Genomic DNA, 19,577 nt, shown 5'->3' on the forward strand with positions numbered 1-19,577 from the left:
GTGAACTTGAAGACAAAGCATATAGAAAATATTTAAAACAAAACAGAGAGAGACAGAAAGTAGAACAGTGGTTTCCAGGGGTTGGGGGAAGAAGGAAATGGGGAGTTACTGTTTGGTGGGTACAGAGTTTTAGTATGGGATGATGAAAAATTCTGGAGATGGAGAAGTGGCAAAGGTTGTACAACACTGTGAATGCTCTTAATGTCAGTGACCTGTACACTTAAAAATGGTAAATTGTATGTGAATTATATTTTACCACAATAAAAAAATATAGAATTGAAAAAATAACAATTATGCTAAGTAAAAGAAGCCAGACCCCCCCCAAAAAAAAAGTCATACTATATGATTCCATTTACATACAATGTTAGAAGATGCAAACTTATGTAGAGTAAGTCCTCACTTAATGTCATTGACAGACTCTTGGAAACTGTGACATTAAGCACAATGATGTACAACTAAACTTTTTTTTTTTTTTTTTTTTTTGCACATCAATGTTACAACAAAACAACATTGAATAAAATGACATTATTCTAGGACCCATTGTATGTCATTTCACTCAAAGTCAATTTACAAGAACCTATTGATGATGTTAAGAGAGGACTTACTGTATAGTGACAGGAAGCAGATCAGTGGTTGCCTGGGTAAGCGAGGCAGGAGAGTCTGGGAGGTGAGATGGATGTATAACAAAAGGGCATGAGGAAACTTCAGGAGGTGATGGATTTGTTCATCATCTTGATTGTGGTGATGGTTTCATGGGGTTTAAGCAGATATCAAAACTCATCAAATTGTATACCTTAAATATGTGCAGTTTATTGCATGTCAATTATATATCAGTAACTGCAGATAAAATTCTTTTATTACTACTAGGAATCTTCCATGGAGTCAGGAAGATGGCTATACACAGAAGCAAGAGGAAAGGGAGGGTGGTAGAATAGAAAGGGTGGTAAGCAGTAACATACATCAATTAAAATTCAATATGAAATATATAGACCCAAAATGCTCAAGAAAAAAACCATTATAGCAATTACCTGTTTAAGTTTCCTGATTAGTTCTCGAAGTTGAGCTTCCACACGAAATGCAGAAAATAAGCACCTCCAATGAATCCAGTGTTTTTGGCACCATGAAGCCGGAGCTCCACTGTAAAACAAAAATACTGGTATCTTTAAAAAAAAAAAAATCGTTAAGTAAAAGTCTAACATTATCATTTCTATTACAAAAGTGGAAACCCATAAGCAACTGTCAACTCTTTCATGAAGTCTGTCCAAGTACTGAAAAACCATTTTAGGAAATTTGGAAAATGATTAAATTAATGTAGGTGACCTTGACTAAATTAAAAAATAATTTGTAAGTGGATTTCTTTCTCTCTCTCTCTTTTCTCTCTCTCTCTATATATGCATTAATCTAATCATGTTTTCATCTAAGCTACCTACATAGAAGCAAAATTCTATAAGGTCATTTTGAAGAAAGGTTTGGGGAGAGAAGAAAGATGAGAACCAATATTACATAATAAATGCTTATTAAGTAATCTCATTAATATTCAAAATACCTTGAGGTCAACATCATCCCCACTGAAACTTTGCATCTAAAGTCACATAGTAAGTACATACTAAAGCTATTTATCAAATCGACATTTTCTAGTACAAAGGACTAGCTCATATACCTTGATTTGCATTGTTCAAAGATGACAGCTAAGGTTGCAAAGTCATTAAATCCTCCAGCTTTAGCTGCCAATTCTCGATGTCTCTGTTCTGCTTCCTTCTGGTACTCTGGATCAACTAAAAGGAGAATCAGAGAGTCAATTGAGTTCTACTTTACATTAAGTGCCTATATTCACTTTGGTTTTGCAAGTACATTTAAATCTGCCTCACCCTCTGGGGTGAAATTAGGTAGAACTATATTAACTCTTCCTGGGGGGCTCTAATTTCTCCCACAACTCCTTTTCTTCTTTTAACCACACTTCGGAGATTTTACCAAAATAGCACAATTACATCTCCCAAACCATTTGCCTTTTTTTTTTTTTTTTTTTTTTTTTTTTTGAGACAGAGTCTCACTCTGTTGCCCGGGCTAGAGTGAGTGCCGTGGCGTCAGCCTAGCTCACAGCAACCTCAAACTCCTGGGCTTAAGCAATCCTACTGCCTCAGCCTCCCCAGTAGCTGGGACTACAGGCATGCGCCACCATGCCCGGCTAATTTTTTCTATATATATATTTTTTAGTTGGCCAGATAATTTCTTTCTATTTTTAGTAGAGACGGGGTCTCGCTCTTGCTCAGGCTGGTCTCGAACTCCTGAGCTCCAGCGATCCGCCCGCCTCGGCCTCCCAGAGTGCTAGGATTACAGGCGTGAGCCACCGCGCCCGGCCTCAAACCATTTGCCTTTAAAGTAGTATTTGGAATTTACTTTTTAAATTAGTTTTTATTATAATAGCAACCCATGCTCATAGTAAAAAATATTTAATAGTATAAAAGATATAATTTAAAAGTATAACATTCTGCAGTTTGTCACATTATCCATAAACCAATCCTAAAGGCCAGCCACTGTTAATTATTTAGTATGTGTCCTTCCAGATATTTTCTATATGTATGCAAGCATAAGTACATAGTGTTTCATTTTGATATAAATGAGATATATGTTCTGAAATTTCCTCTATTCATTTAATAACAGTTTCATGGAAATACATGTAGAATTATTCATTCTCAAAAATAGCCATATAGTATTTACTCCTCAGAGGTATGGGGAACATAAGGCAATTTAACCAATCCTTATTTATCCACTTCCCAATTATGGGCAATTAGACATGACCTCCATAGATGCAGAACTAACCTACTACAAATATTTTCTCTTCTTTTTTAACTTTATATTGAAGTATAACATGTACACAGAAAACTACAAAGGCTGTAAGTATATAGCTCAATCAATGTCCACAAACATAACACACCAATGTACCCGACAACCAGTCAACAAACAGAATACTCCCAGCATCCCGGAAGCCCCTTTTATGCTCACCTTCTAATAACTACCCATTCCCCTGCATAAGGGTAACCATATCCTGACTTTTAACCCCACAGATGGGTTTTGCCTGTTTTTAACCTTTGTATAAGCGTAATCATACAGTACGTACTTGATGTGTCTGGTTTCTTTTGCTCAATGTTATGTTATGTTTTTGAGGTTTATCTGTTAGTGACTTTGATGCTATTTCCCCTGATCCCATTAAGGCCTGATGTGCTCTCTGATTGCCCTAGTCCCCATATAGCATTTTATTCAGGCTACTCTTTCAGGGTCCCATTTTTTCAAAACTGCGTAAAGATCTTTCCTTCATCCTAACACATCACACTACAATTCCTTTTCCTTCAGTATAATTATCACAGCTAGATTTAGCAGAGGCACAAATGTTGCCTGATTCCAGGGAGCAACACTTACATAGACCACAATGTGAATGTGCAAAGCAGCAATTCCTGATATTAGGAAGAAAGCAATCTGATTAAAGAAAACATCCATGAAGATATAAAGTCTTCCACCCCAGCTTTTAAGTAGCTTCCAACTGTGTCACCTAGGTAGCAACTGAAGGAAGCAGCTAACAATAAATAAAAGAGAATATGATTTATCTCAGACCATACAAATGGCCCTGCTAAAGTGAACATGTAAGTGATAATTAATGCCCATCTCTTAATCCACTCAGGGATACTAATTTTTAACGCAAAACATCTCATTTCAAGCACCTAACTACCATACCCCAAAAGGGTTTTTGCCAAAAGTTAAATTGTATTAGATTCCAGCATCAACCCCATCCTGGCTCTCAACATTAGAAGACAAGCCTACCTATGAGTCAGGGGCTCCTGAAATTCCTGAATCATGGTGTTTCCTGCTATAGCTATGTAAAGCCCCAGCTGCCTGGGCCCCCTGGGTTATGAAGCCTTGAAGCTTCTAACTACAGTCTAGTTCTTTTCTTCCCTCCTCCAGCTGACCCTAGAAACCTTCAATTTGGCTGTAATACCTACAATAGGAATTTACACAGATGATTCACCATCTCTTACTAAGATGTAAGAATAATTCTGTAATAAAATTTAGTGGATTAAAATTTTAAACTCAGCTCATGTTTTAGGAAGATTAATTCTGTAGGGCTTCATTTCTGAAGGAGAGCATTAAAGAAAAAACAAAGTTAAAAAAGTAACTGCACAGTCAGTGTTGGATCTCTTGTTTAAAGTGGCTATTTGCTCAAACTTCAAAAAAATTTAGAAAGCACATTGCTTTTCTGGCTCTCCTTTCCACATCGCTATCTTGTCTCTGTTTCTCTTACTGTCTCTCAGTTTCTCTGTCTGTCCCCACCATTACTCTCAAAATTAAAAGAAAAGACAGAGCATATTCCTGTTCCTCTTCTTTACCTCCTTCCTCAAAAAGAACCTAATTAATTAAAATTAAAACTGGCAAAAGCCCCACATTAAATTTAGGGAAGGGATAGGAAAACCTGAACTCATCTACACACAGTTGTTAAAATCTCGGCAAGTTTATCCTCTAACTAAGTGATAGTTTCATTAGCCATCTTTAATTATTTTCTCAGTAGACTTGTCATTTTCTTTAGTTTACTAACTCTCCCCAGATGAGATTCCATTATCAGTTTTACCTCAGGCAAATAGGTAGATGCCAATGAGGCAAAGACTACAAATAATAAGCTAAAGCAGCAAACCAAAGCTATATCAGCTGAACTTCTCCCTTTGGGAAGATAATTCAATACTTTTGTGTACAACAATCAATCAGAAAACAAAACTATTATATAGAAAAATTTTCAATAATAGTCCTCCGAGTTGAAGCAAGGGAATAAGGTTATTAAGTGCCATATACACATAATGTATCCCTTGTTTCTAAAAATATTACAGTTAATACATTTAAAATAAAAATTTTAGAACCAACTCAACGTTATTTTAAATTTGTTCCATTTTAAGGCACTTAAATATTTAACAGCCCTCACTCCACTGTCTGACTTCTAAAGCAATAATTACACTAGCAGACATTGTATACAGAGTTTACTACAGCAAAATAGATTACTATATATGTTGAAAGAATCATCATTTGATGTTTAAAACCTTAATTCAGGCCGGGAGCGGTGGCCCATGCCTGTAATCCTAACACTCTGGGAGGCCGAGGTGGGAGGATCCCTCGAGGTCAGGAGTTCGAGACCAGCCTGAGCAAGAGCGAGACCCCGTCTCTACTAAAAATAGAAAGAAATTATCTGGCCAACTAAAAATATATATAGAAAAATTAGCCGGGCAGGGTGGCGCATGCCTGTAGTCCCAGCCACTCGAGAGGCTGAGGCAGTAGGATCGCTTGAGCCCAGGAGTTTGAGGTTGCTGTGAGCTAGGCTGACGCCATGGCACTCTAGCCCAGTCAACAGAGCGAGACTCTGTCTCAAAAAAAAAAACGAAAAAGAAATAAGAAGCTAGTAGCAGTTTTTGTCTCTGGGAATCAAACCTCAGGGCTTGTTTTGGAAGGAAACTTACTTTTCACTTAAATTCTTTTGTAGTGTTTGAATCTTTAACTACACATACATATAGTTGACTCTTGAACAACGTGGGAGTTAGGGGTGTTGACCCCCACCATGCAGTCAAAAATCCACATATAGGCCGGGCACGGCGGCTCACGCCCGTAATTCTAGCACTCTGGGAGGCCGAGGCGGGTGGATTGTTTGAGCTCAGGAGTTTGAGACCAGCCTGAGCAAGAGCGAGACCCCTCGTCTCTACTAAAAAAATAGAAAGAAATTATATGGACAACTAAAATATATATAGAAAAAATTAGCCGGGCATGGTGGCACATGCCTGTAATCCAGCTACTCGGGAGGCTGAGGCAGGAGGATCGCTTGAGCCCAGGAGCTTGAGGTTGCTGTGAGCTAGGCTGACGCCATGGCACTCTAGCCTGGGCAACAGAGTGAGACTCTGTCTCAAAAATAAATAAATAAATAAAATAAAAACAAAAGCAAAAAAAATTTTTTTTTTTATTAGAGATGGGGTCTATCTTATTGCCCAAGCTGGCCTCATTCAATCCTCCTGCCTTAGCCTCCCAAGTAGTTGGGACTACAGGGACATGCTACTGCACCCAGCAGTATTTTTATTTTTTTTGAAACAAGGTCTCACTCTGTTACTCCGGCTAGAGAACAGTGGTATCATCATAGCCCACTCCAATCTCAAACTTCTGGGCTCAAGCAATCCGCTTGTTTCAGCTTCCTGAGTAGCTGGAACTATAGGCATACACACCATGCCTGGCTGATTTTTTTATTTTTTGTAGAGGCAAGGTCAACTTCTGGCCTCAAGCAATCCTCCCACCTGGGTCTTCCAAAGTGCTTACAGGTGTGAACCCACCACGCCCAGCCAGTATTTTTAGTTTTGATGCTACCTAATGAAAACCAGTCAACATTATTTATTGTATATAGTATTTTATTAGGGAAAAAGTTGCAATTAGGGGTATTACTACAATGAAAACCCTGACACTTAAGACTGCAATCAATTTAGGGTATGCAGTACACTGATTAAATTCCAGAGTATTTTTATAGAAAAATGCTTCCCCCATTATAATCATGGCAATAATAAATCAATCTGGACTCAAGACTCACAGTCTACAAAGGGATAAAACCTGTGAGATAGCACACTCTATTGTCTGGCTACAGAGAAGGTATACTGTCTATTCAGAAGCTCCTTGAAAAAAAATTACTCCACTAGATGAAAGCAAAGCTGATATGTATCAAATTAAGTTGTGTCTTATACTGACATATCAAGAAAGGAAAGAAGCAGAAGTTTAAAGACATGGAAACTTCAAAAGAATTCTCTGTGGATACAAGGGCTAAACTACCTTTTTTCTTTATTCTAGAAAAACAGGTTAATATATTACTAATGTACTGTAAAAGAACAAAGGTTCACCTTATAATCTTCCTTTTCTAGTGAAAGGAAATGAACTCTCAGTCAGCAACATTATAAATTTCCTGTGCCAAACAACTAAGTTAAAGGATAATAAAATATAAAAATGGTTTATCCTCAGTTTTCTCCCCCAGGGGTAGGCATATGGTAAACCTTCAATAAATGCTCAGTGAATTGCTGGAGATACAAATAAATGGAAAGAGATTCCATGGGCATGGAGAGGAAGTCTCAATACTGTCAAAGATGTCAGCTCTTCCCAACTTGATCTACCCCAATTAAAATCCCAGCAAGTTAATTTGTGGATTTCAACAAACTGGTTCTAAAGTTTATATGGAAAGAAAAAAGACCCAGAATTGCCAAAACAATGTTGAAATGGAAGAACAAAGTTGAAGAATTGACCTTACCTAACTTCAAGATTTATTATACTATAGGCCAGGCAAAGGCTCAGAGCTGTAATCCCAGCACTTTGGGAGGCAAAGACAGAAGGATTGCTTGAGGCCCGGAATTTGAGACCAGCCTGAGCAACACAGCAAGACCCCATTTCTACAAATAAAAAAATTAGCCAAGCATGGTGGTATGTGCCTATAGTCCCAGCTACTCGAGAGGCTGAGGCAGGAGGATTGCTTGAGCTCAGGAGTTTGAGGCTGCAGTGAGTTATGAATGGGCCACTGCATACCAGCTTGGGTGACAGAGCAAGACCTTGTCTCAAAAAAAAAAAAAAAAAAAAGTTACTATAAAGCTCCAATAATCAAATCAGTGTGATACTGTAGAAAATTCCAGTCATGCTGAAAATTGCTAAGATGAAATGTAGTGCTAACAGCATCTTCCTGCGACTGCTGCTGCATCGGAAGTATACACTGCCCTGCCAGGTGCTGGATGCCCTGGTCTTCCACTTTCTGGGGTTCCAGACAGAGAGCTGTGAGCTGCTTGTACTCTGGCACCAGTGCCTCCTGATTTTGGTGCTACAAGGCAGACTTGGCCACAGATCACAAAGAGGCCCTCCTGGAACTGCTCCAACTATGGCCCCATCCACAACTGTCCCCTGAAATAAGGCTTGAGCTTCAGAACACAGCCCCCTGAGATGTGGAAGATATTCCCATCACCATGCAGTGAGGAAAACAGTCACCTGTCCTGGTCTGAGGGGTGTGGGAAGACACCAGGCTCCCTGTTTGGTAACTCAGGATTACACTTAGTGGAGGAAGACCCAGGTCGGGGCAGTAACTGGTTAAAGGGAATCTGTGGCTCCCAGCCTAGGACAGGAAGGATGGAGGGCCTGACTGGCTCCCTCCTCCATTCTAGGCCTCCCTTCTGCTCAGTTCTGGGACCTCACTTGAGAGTCAATACCCCAACATTCCCACTCTCCTGCTGGAACTTGGTTTAAGTACTTTCTCTCTGGCTGTTGTAAAGTCACTAGGATGCAATAAAAAACAAAGGCAGGTATTTATTGGAAAAAAAAAAAAAAAAGACAAATAGATAAATGGAAAAGAATAGAGAGTCCAGAAACAGACCCACACAAGAGAAGTCAAGTAATCTTTGACATAAGAGCAAAGGCATTTCAACAAAGAAAGGATAGTATTTTGAACAAATGGTGCTGGAACAGCTAACTAATAAAAGACAATACAGGAGAAAATCTAGAAGACCTTCAGTATAACTATGACTTTTTTTTGTTGTTGTTGTTTTTGTTTATAAAAAAAATTGAGACAGAGTCTCACTCTGTTGCCCAGGCTAGAGTGAGTGCCATGGCGTCAGCCTAGCTCACAGCAACCTCAAACTCCTGGGCTCAAGGGATCCTCCTGTCTCAGCCTCCCGAGTAGCTGGGACTACAGGCATGCGCCACCATGCCCGGCTAATTTTTTCTATATATGTTTTTAGCTGTCCATATAATTTCTTTCTATTTTTAGTAGAGATGGGGTCTCGCTCTTGCTCAGGCTGGTCTCGAACTCCTGAGATCCGCCCACCTCGACCTCCCAGAGTGCTAGGATTACAGGCGTGAGCCACCGCGCCCGGCCTATGACTTTTTATTATTTTGTAGGACAGGGGTCTCACTATGTTACCCAGGCTGGTCTCAAACTCCTGGGCTCAAATGATCCTTCTGCCTCAGCCTCCCAAAGTGCTGGGATTAAGTGTGAACCACCGTGCCTAGCCAACAGTGACTTTTTAGATACAACACCAAAGGCAAAATCCACAAAAGAAATATTTGATAAGCTGGACTTCATTAAAATTAAAAACTTCTACTCTGCAAAAGACAATGTCAAGACAATAAGACAAGCCACAGACTGGGAGAAAATATTTACAAAAAATACATTTGATAAAGAACTATTATCCAAATTACACAAAGAACTCTTTAAACTCAACAGTAAGAAAACAAACAACTGAACTTAAAACGACCTGAACAGGGGGCAAAAGGCAGGGGTAAAAAATAAAATAAAATAAAAATAAATTTAAAAACCTGAATAGATACCTCACCAAAGAAGATGTAGAGATGGCAAATAAGTATATGAAAAGATGCTCAACATCTTATGGCAACAGGGAACTACAAATTAAAACAGCAAGGAGGTACCACTACACACCAATTAGAATGGTCAGAATCCAAACACTAACATCATCATGATGTGATGCAAGAGAACTCTCAGATTCATTGCTGGTGGGAACGCAAAACAATATAGCTATGTTGGAAGATAGGTTAGCAGTCTCTTATAAAACTAAGCATACTCTTACCCTATGATCCAGCAACGAGTTGAAAACCTATGTCCACATGAAAACCTATACATAGATATTTATAGCAGCTTTATTCATAATTGCCAAAACATGAAAAAGCAATCAACATGTCCTTCAATAGGTGAACGGATGAACAAATTCCATACAATGAAATACTATTCAGTGATAAAAAGAAATAAGCTATCGTGCCACGGAAAGAAATGGAGAAACCTTAAAAGCATATTGCTAAGTGAAAGAAGCCAATCTGAAAAGGTTATGAATTGTATGATTCCAACTATATGGCATTCTGGAAAAGGTAAAACTATGGAGACAGTAAAAAGAGCAGTGGTTTCCAAGGGTCTGTAGGAAGAGATGTAGGGATGAGTAAGGGGAGCACAGGGGATGTTCAGGGCTATGAAACTATTCTGAATGATACTGTAGTATCACTGAATATGTGTAATTACACATTTGTCAAAACCTATAGCATATACAACACAGTGATCTCTTTAGTTAATAATAATGTATCAATATTGGCTCAAAAGTTGCAATACCACACAAATAAAAGATGTAATAATAGGGGAAAATGGCTGGAGGGGATAAATGTGAACCCTCTGTTCTTTCTTCTTAATCTTTCTGTAAACTTAAAAGTGCTCTAAAAAATAAAGTCTATTAATTAAAAAAAAGGCTGGTTGTCATAGCTTATGTCTATAATCCAAGCACTTTGGGAGGCCAAGGCAGGAGGACTGCTTGAAGCCAGGAATTTTTGAGGCCAGAAGTTTGAGACCAGCCTGGGCAACATAGTAAGATCCAGATTTAAAAAAAAAAAAAAAGCCAGGTGTGATGGTACATGCCTGTAGTCTCAGCTACTTAGAAGGCTGAGGCAGAAGGAACACTTGAGCCCAAGTGTTTGAAATTGCAGTGAACTATGATGAGGCCACTGCACTCCAGCCTGGGCAACACAGCAAGACTCTGTCTCAAAAAATAAAAACAAAACAACAATGAACAACAACTTATCAATAAACTTCTTACCAGGTCTAATGAAGACGTTTTCCACAGACAACATTGCTGCTATCGGAAGTAGTAGATCTTCACAATCCAGAGAAGCAGCCTTTATTACTGCACATGTGAGATGTGGAGGGAGAGGAAACTCCACCATAGACAAACCCAATCTGGTCACATGGCCACTCCTTAATAGAAAAAAAAAAGTTCCCAAGTCTTTCTACATTGGGAGAGTATAAATGTAATGTTCATCATTCAGAATAAATCTGATATAATTTAGAATACCTTAAATCACCTCCAGGAATTCAATTCAATTATAAGAAAATAAAAAACTGTGGTCATTGATAAGAGGAACATAAAGATGATAAATCCCTACTATCAAAATCCTTTAATACATCCAAAAACTAAACAATGAGGCAGAATAAAGCAGTATAATAAAAGATACAAACATGCCACTGAAACATAAAGAATGTCCTTGAAGAAATGAGAGACTGATAATTATCAAAACTTCTCCCCTCACACAATCATGAGAACAGGGACTATGGCCCTCTTATCATTTTTATGTACTCAGCATCAAGCTTAGCAGTGAAACGGTACCCAGAAATTACTTGTTAAATAATACCAGTATTAAGCAAAAATGGTTTTATGGTATAGTTTTTAAATCAGAATTGTGAAGAAAGACTCAGGACAAATTCTAATTTCAAGTAAAACAATCCATCCAACTTAAATAATTTTCTACTGATAAAAGAAGGTACATTTAGAACCCTGTTTAAAAGAGATCAATATCTGTTTTTGTTGTGGTTTTAAAATTTTACCTGTCAATAGCATCACACTGGTAAAGTTGTTTAAGAGCTTCCAAAATAAGTCTCTCATTAGGTGGATCCAAATAGGGAAACCTGTGTGTTTAAATGAGACACGTAATGAGAAGCCATTCCTTGAATATGGTAGAATTTTATACACATATGATGAATATTTCTTTAAAAGGTTTTAGTTTTATTTTTCAAGTCCTCCTCTTCTTTTTTTTAGAACATTCTATAGGCTGGGCATGGTAGTTCATCCCACCCAGCACTGTGGCAGGACAAGGCCGGAGGACCAGGCAGGAAGACCACTTTAAGCCAGGAGTTCAAGACCAGACTGGTCTATACAGCAAGACCCCATCTCTAAAAAAATACAAATGAAATAAAAAACGAACAAAATTCTATGATCATGACCAGCATTCAGCAAAAGAGGAAATAATTTTTTCTGACTCACACTCCTCTAATTCAAGCAGCACTTTTTTTTTTACTCCCCTTGGCTGGAACACTCTTACCATTCCTTTCTATTTAGTTTCATCCTGCCCCATCCTTCACAGCAATGTCAAGTCTACTCTCTTCTGCAGTTCACATTTTTTCCCAAATTTTTATAAAACAGTGGAGAAAAATTAATTGAAAGTAGCTAAATTGTTCAATAGTACCTCAAAATGCTTTTAGATAAAAGGGGAAGTATATTCAATTAATTTTCCCATATTTTTGTCATTTACATATGCATGTGTATGTACTTATTAATATTTTCTGAACTATCTGAAAACAAGTTGCAAATACAACGCCAATTCTTCATGCCCAAATTATTTCAGCGTACATCCCCTGAAAAAATGACATTCTCTTAAATTATATAATTTTATTAATGAACATACATAATAAAATTAACAAAAATATTCACAAAGGACAGCAGAGTGGCATATAATCAATCATGAATATATATTTTTAAAAACTAGGAATAATAAATACTTAATATGATCTCCACTTGGTTATTTTTTCCACCTTAAATCTTGAGATGAAAAATTATCCACTCCAATTTCTCACCTTGACAAAGGTTCAATAAAGGACAAAAGGTCTAATACCTTACATAAATGTCCATTCCAGGATTCAAAGCTCTATTTTAAAATAAACAAACAAACAAAAATTTTTTAGACTGTTCTATTATTAGCTTTCCTAACAATAGGTCCTGGTAGCTTCTAGAGCAAGAATTGGCTAACATTTTCTGTAAAGGGATAAAGAGTAAGTAGTTTAGGCTTGCAGGCCATTTGGTCTCTGTCACAATTACTGAACTCTGCTATTATAGCAAAAGCAGACATATGTAAACAAATGGGCATGGCTACATTCTAATAATATTTTATTTACAAAAACAGTGAGACTGGAACATAGTTTGTCACCCTACGCTAGAGCAGTATCAAACTAGTCAGCTTCCTCTTCTACATAACAGTAAAAACTATTTTTTGTCAAATATGCAAATTTTAAAAACTGCAGTAATTTTTCTCCCTTAATTCCAGCAATTATTAATTGTGTCAAGCACTCTTCATTAATTATTTGGTTTCTGTGAGACCCACCATATCTAATTACCATCCTCTAGATCTGCAATCCCCAAACTCTGTGCCATAGACTGTTACTGGTCTGTGGCCTGTTAAGGACCAGGCCACAGGACTCCGCTGTGCACCCCGACCCCTCGACCCATGGGAAAATTATCTTCCATGAAACCTAGGAACCACAGTGCACAGTAGGTAAGCGGTGGCGAGCAAGCAAGCAAGCAAGCAAGCAAGCGAAGCTTCATCTGTATTTACAGCCACTCCTCCCAACCCCACCCCACTACCAGTCCATGGAAAAATTATCTTCCATGAAACTGGTCCCTGGTGCCAAAAAGGTTAGGGATCGCTGCAAAACACTCTAGTTTGTCAAACTCCTCATTAAACTTGATGATATCCAAAACTGAATTCCAGTCGTTAAGTAACCAACACAGGACAGAAATGCTATGATTCCCTGTTGTAGAGACATTACAATTTACTAATATAATCAAAGTCTATGCCAGTGGGATTTTTTTTTTATTGTTCTTTTTAAACAAAACCATAACTGCAAGCTCATATTAAGTTTGTGGTGATCTGGTAATTTCAGATCTTTCCCACATGTATTTCCTTATTGTGCATCTAAAACACAGGATGTAAGATGTAGCTTAGGGTGGGTACAGTGGCTCACATCTATAATTATTCCCAGCACTTTGGGAGGCTGAGGCAGGCGGGCTGCCTGAGCCCAAGAGTTCAAGCAACATAGCAAGATCCCGCTTCTACAAAAAAAAAATTTAAAAATTAGTGAGACGTGGTACTGCATGCCTATAGTCACAGCTACCGACGTAGGAGGCTGAGGTGAGACGATATTCTTTAGCCCAGGAATTCAAGGTTACAATGAGCTATGATTGCACCACTGCACTCCAGCCTGGGTGACAGAGTGAGACCCTGTCTCTTAAAAAAAAAAAAAAAAAAAAAAAAGATGTATCCTATGAGATTTATACCTTGTTGGTTTTTGCCCACATTTCTGGCCTATTGAGATCATATACCCATGAGATATCAAGACATTTTCAAGAATGTGGTAATCAAGACTTCAATATTTTTATTCAGTATCTTCATAAAAATGCTTATCATAAAACAGCTAAGTTCAGCACACTACCAGTAAAACTTCATCTAGACTACACTATGCAATTAACTGATGCTTTTTGGATTTGGCTATTTGGCAACCATAGTCTATTCAGCAGTACTGTCATCTATAGATGACTTATTTATTCATAAAGATATCAAATGCAATTTTGTTAAGTACTGTGTTGAAAACAAAGTACATTAGGTTAACATTCAATAAATTCTTGTGGATCACCCATTATATGGATGGTCCTGTCCTCAAACTGAAAAGGAAACGGCCTATAATGACATATTCATTGTGAACTATTTGAATGCATACTCAATTATTATAAATCATCATTAAATTCTCTTAAACCATTTTTTAATAAACTATGCTAGAATTTGCTAGGAATTAATGTTAAGCTTACTGGCCAGTTGTTTCCAGAATCTATACTTTTTACTAAATGAATCTACACTTTTACTAAATCAGGACATATGCCTTTCTCACAATTTCCTGGTAACCTATTCTGCATAATTTCTCATAGATGGTTCATAAGCGCTCTGACATTAAATCTGCAAGTTTTTTTAGTACCACGGAAATAATATCTAAATGCTCAAGACAAATTCATTTATGGTAGTTAGGTTTTCTCTCATTATTTCCTAATCCATCCTAGTCTTCAATTCTTCCTTATTCAGACTTGCTCTTGCCTTTCCAGTTTTAAAATCATTCTTGATAGAAGAATGGAAAAGGAAAGCAAAATAATAATTGAGAATCTCCATTTTCTTTTTGTCGTCTACGAATACTATACCATCTATCCTAAACACTGGGTCCACCTTTCCTGATTTTGCATACAACTTAAGAAGAAGAAAGTCAAGTTTTTTTGGTGTCTCATATTTTGGGGATTTTTAGTACATCCTAGATCTTAAGACTTACAATGGAAAAATAACTCAGTGCAGATGATATTAAGTAATTATTGTTCCTATTTTTCTAATATATATTCATTCTTGGTTAGATGCTGCTCTGTTCGTGGCACTTTCCTTCTCTCTCATTGGTATCATTTATGTTTATAGTTAGAATTTCATTTATGACATACTTTCCTCTTTCTAGGATCTACATATTCTCATTTAGAAAATCTCTAGTCTTATAATAACTATGCAAAACATTTTGAAATTGGCTTTCCAAGAGTATATAATACATATTTGGGTATACCTAATAATGACTTATTATCATGAATTTAAAGAATTTATGGTCACCTTTTCCCAAGGTTCCCGACATGTTTAGATTCCCAACTAATCAAGATCAAAATAAAGATTAAGACAGTACTTTCCTTCATTACTCGCTCTATCACGTCTGATATGAAATTTCCATCCCCTACAATAATATACTGTCCTATACCAATAAATTATATAGATTAACATTTGACTAACAGTTGTTCTATTCTCTCCTTCATGTGTCTGAACTTTGTTTCCCCAATATAACTCAAGCTTAGTAAAAGCAAAAAAACTACAGAGTACTACTCTGTCTTTCATGGTAAACAGTACAATGCTGGCTATACCAAAAAAGCTACAAAAAAACATTTTCTGACTAGAATTAGGATCATTAATACCTTTCATTACAAATAAACAGTAATCACCAAGTGATCCACATAAACATAAGCTTGAGGCCCCTCTATCAAGCCAAGGTTAAAACATGAGCAAAGGATCAATTCCCAGTAAACCAATACAAGGAAGTCTTTTTTTCTTTGGTTTGGTTGAAAAGCAACCAATAAGGCCGGGCGGGGTGGCTCACGCCTGTAATCCTAGCACTCTGGGAGGCCAAGGCGGGAGGATCGCTCGAGGTCAGGAGTTCAAGACCAGCCTGAGCAAGAGTGAGACCCCCGTCTCTACTAAAAATAGAAAGAAATTATCTGGCCAACTAAAAATATATACAGAAAAAATTAGCTGGGCATGGTGGCACATGCCTGTAATCCCAGCTACTCGGGAGGCTGAGGCAGTAGGATCACTTAAGCCCAGGAGTGTGAGGTTGCTGTGAGCTAGGCTGACGCCACGGCACTCACTCTAGCCCAGGCAACAGAGTGAGACTCTGTCTCAAAAAAAAAAAAAAGAAAAGAAAAAGGAAAACAACCAATAAGAAAACCCACCTTGAAAATAGGTTAGCCTCAATTCTCAGGGATGTATGAGTCAAATACTGCAAAAGAATTTTTAAGGAATATCCTGGCTTAACCTAACACATTTTTCTTTTTTTCAAATTTTCCACATACCTTATGACATCATGTATGGCAAGGCACTTTAAGGTCAGAACTACAGATGTCAAACTAGTTCTCTTAATCTCAGGGATCACATGGTCAGGCATACACTGGTTCCAAAAGTCTTTACTATATATCCGAAAGCATTTTCCTGAGGAAGTCCTGCCAGCTCGGCCACTTCGCTGTAATGCCTCACTCCTACAGAAGGATAAAAAACAAAAAGTCCCCAAAATGTTTTGTGGGTTTCCCAGGTAATTTACTTCCTATCCCCAAACCAACTAGAAATTATCTAACCAACTGTTCTTTGAACAAAAAGGCTTGACCCAGAGACTTACTTTGAGATTGGAACCACCTCCAGGATGTCTAATCCTAATCTGGGGTTGTGATTTAACTGCTTCACAAAGCCACCATCTACCACATACCTAAGGAGAATGAAAGCAAGTTAAGTTTCTGGAAAACAAAGGAAGACTTGTTAATTTTTAAACACTTAGGGTTTTCCTTTTCTAGCAATTTTTTTTTTTTTTTTGAGACAGAGTCTCACTTTGTTGCCCAGGCTAGAGTGAGTGCCGTGGCGTCAGCCTAGCTCACAGCAACCTCAAACTCCTGGGCTCAAGCGATCCTCCTGCCTCAGCCTCCCGAGTAGCTGGGACTACAGGCATGCGCCACCATGCCCGGCTAATTTTTATATATATATATGTATATATATATATATATATATTTTTAGTTGTCCATATAATTTCTTTCTATTTTTGGTAGAGACGGGGTCTCGCTCTTGCTCAGGCTGGTCTCGAACTCCTGACCTTGAGCGATCCACCCGCCTCGGCCTCCCAGAGTGCTAGGATTACAGGCGTGAGCCACCGCGCCCGGCCCTTTTCTAGCAATTTAACAACTACACAATACCTTCTATGTTAAGTGTAAAACATGAAAGTCAAGAAATTGGAACCCTTATGTGATGCTGGTAAGAATGTAAAATGGTTCAGCTAAAGTAGAAAATGGTCTGGGAGTTCCTCAAAAAGTTAAACACAACATTACCTCATGACCCAGCAACTCCATTACTAACTATACACCCAAAAGAACTGAAAACAAATAATCAAATAAATATTTATAGATAAATGTTCATAGCAGCACTATTAATAATACCTAAAATGTAAAAACAACCTTACTGCCCACTAACCATTAATGGATGCATGGATGAACAAATTGCAGTATATATACAATGGAATATTACTCAGCCATAAAGAAAGAAAGAAGTACTAATACATGTTATAACGTGCATGAACCTCAAAAATATGCTAAGTGAAGGAAACCAAACACAAAAGGTCATATATTGTATGATTCTGTTTATATGAAATACCCATAATAGAAAACACATAAAAACAGTAAAGACTTATGGTTGCCAGGGGCTGGGGTGGAAAGGAGAATGCAGATTACCTGCATAATGGGTAAGGGTTTTATGTTGGGGTAACACAATGTTTTAGAAATAGATAGTTCTAGTAGTGTTGCACAATACTTTAAATGTATTAAATACCCCTTAATTGTTCCCTTTTAAATGATTAATTTCATGTTATGTAAGTTCACCTCAATAAAAAAATAAACTTTAAAGTCAGCTTTGGACCATTCTAACAGGTTCAGAATCTAATTCCAACTAGCCCTTAACATGCCATTTGAAGCCAATTAAATGGAAAACAAGTCAGGTAATGAACTAAGTTAGGAATAGTCCTAAGTCTATCATTCACAGAAGACAACATTCTGAAACATGCTATTTAATGGCTTTTGCTTGTGCTGGAAACAGAAAATTACAGAGGTCAATTTATTCAAGAGAGCTTCTCCCCTAATCCCATAATTAGGGGAGGACACAGAGAAACAAACTCAGTGATGTTTAGCTAATGTTCAGTAATAATTAGCTAAGTGGCTTTCTTGACTTTAAGAAAAATTTCAAAAGTTGCACCTGATTCCATCTATTGTCAAAGATGTTGCAGAAATATTGGTGGATATGACACATTTTCTAATTCCAGGTGGAGGTGGCAAAAATATTCTCCTCTGTTGATCTAAAATATACATAAAGAGAAGACACTGATTTACAACATGCATTTGTCAAACTCAAGTTTTAAAGTACTCACTCTTTTCATTAAAAATTATATTTTCTTCATCTCTTTAATAATCTTGAATTCAAAATGTAATAGCAAAAACTATTTCTTCTTCACCTTTCACTGTTAAGATTTCTAAATCCATGGAATCATAGGTTATTATTGCTAAAAAAAAAAAAAAAAACTACAGCAGAGTACTTTGGTCAGAGCTCCCTTTGAAGATATTTTAACTGTGGCCCTGCTCTCCATTAAAAGACACATATGTAAACACACAAAAATATTTCAAACAATTTTAGGGTATTCAGAGATTCTCTTTTGGATACTCATGAACTCCAGATTAAGGAATTCTTCTGCCTTAAAGATTGATTAGCTAAGCAGTTTTTTGGGGGGGTAGGGTAGAGGGTGTCTGCCTAACTCATGACTACTTCTCGAAAGAAGTAATGCCACATTCATTTCTATGACCCACAAATTCTGAAGGGTGGGCCCCAGCAGCAATGCTTATATAATAGTATGGTACCTTGCTCCTCTGCCCATAGTTTACAGTACCAGGGATAAACATTTTCCTCAAGCTAAGTCAGTTTAATTCTCTGGTGAATATGGAATAAGGTCCAAGAGAAGTTCAATTTGATTAGGTTAGTCTCTCACAATGAGGAAAAATAAATTTGTGAACCACAGGGAAGTAACTAATGTACATGGATAAGAGAAATCTAGCCTAAAGAGAGCAAAGAATGAATCAGTCATGAGAACTGACAAGAAAGTAGTTTTAGGTTCCTGGCACTTCCCAGGCTTAAGAGGAATGATTGTGATGCAAGTAGAAACATGGTATTGGCCAGACTTGCTCTACTGCCAGGTTAAACAGAAAACAGGGCAAGAAAGTTAAGAATGTGTGCAAGGAAATCATTCCAGCACGAGGTAAAGGAGATAAGAGAAGGCTGGTAAAGGACAAGTTTCCATGCACTCTGAAAACTGTTGAATTAGGAACAGTAGAGTAAGTGAGTTGGTACAAACAGGAAGTAATCATCAGAGAGCAAATATTTAAAATCGAGATGTCAAAAATGATAGTAATAATAAATTCTAGGACGTAAGCATTTGAATGGTTGGCTGAGGTGGGATAAAGGAAAAAATCAGGGAGTTGCGTGGATATCAATGGTATCCAAAAATTAGGAGTAATCATTCCAAGGAATACACAAGCCAATCTACTGGGATATAAAAAGAAATCATTAGCATTTCT

General features: G+C 37.5%; 1 protein-coding gene across 2 annotated transcripts in view; it reads right to left on the reverse strand.

The window, feature by feature from the left end:
• DHX40 (DEAH-box helicase 40) overlaps positions 1 to 19,577 on the reverse strand; it is a 42,113-nt gene that overhangs the window by 6,857 nt on the left and 15,679 nt on the right. For both annotated transcript variants that reach the window (XM_069481102.1, XM_069481101.1), the window contains 7 exons: positions 18,208 to 18,307; positions 16,595 to 16,681; positions 16,275 to 16,457; positions 11,411 to 11,491; positions 10,626 to 10,783; positions 1,661 to 1,775; positions 1,029 to 1,137 (listed from right to left, as the gene is read on the reverse strand). In XM_069481102.1, coding sequence (XP_069337203.1) covers positions 1,029 to 1,137; positions 1,661 to 1,775; positions 10,626 to 10,783; positions 11,411 to 11,491; positions 16,275 to 16,457; positions 16,595 to 16,681; positions 18,208 to 18,307 — 833 coding nt within the window. The remainder of the gene's footprint in view (positions 1 to 1,028; positions 1,138 to 1,660; positions 1,776 to 10,625; positions 10,784 to 11,410; positions 11,492 to 16,274; positions 16,458 to 16,594; positions 16,682 to 18,207; positions 18,308 to 19,577) is intronic.

The sequence above is a fragment of the Eulemur rufifrons genome, chromosome 9 (assembly GCF_041146395.1).
Source record: "Eulemur rufifrons isolate Redbay chromosome 9, OSU_ERuf_1, whole genome shotgun sequence".
Classification (NCBI taxonomy): Eukaryota; Metazoa; Chordata; class Mammalia; order Primates; family Lemuridae; genus Eulemur; species Eulemur rufifrons.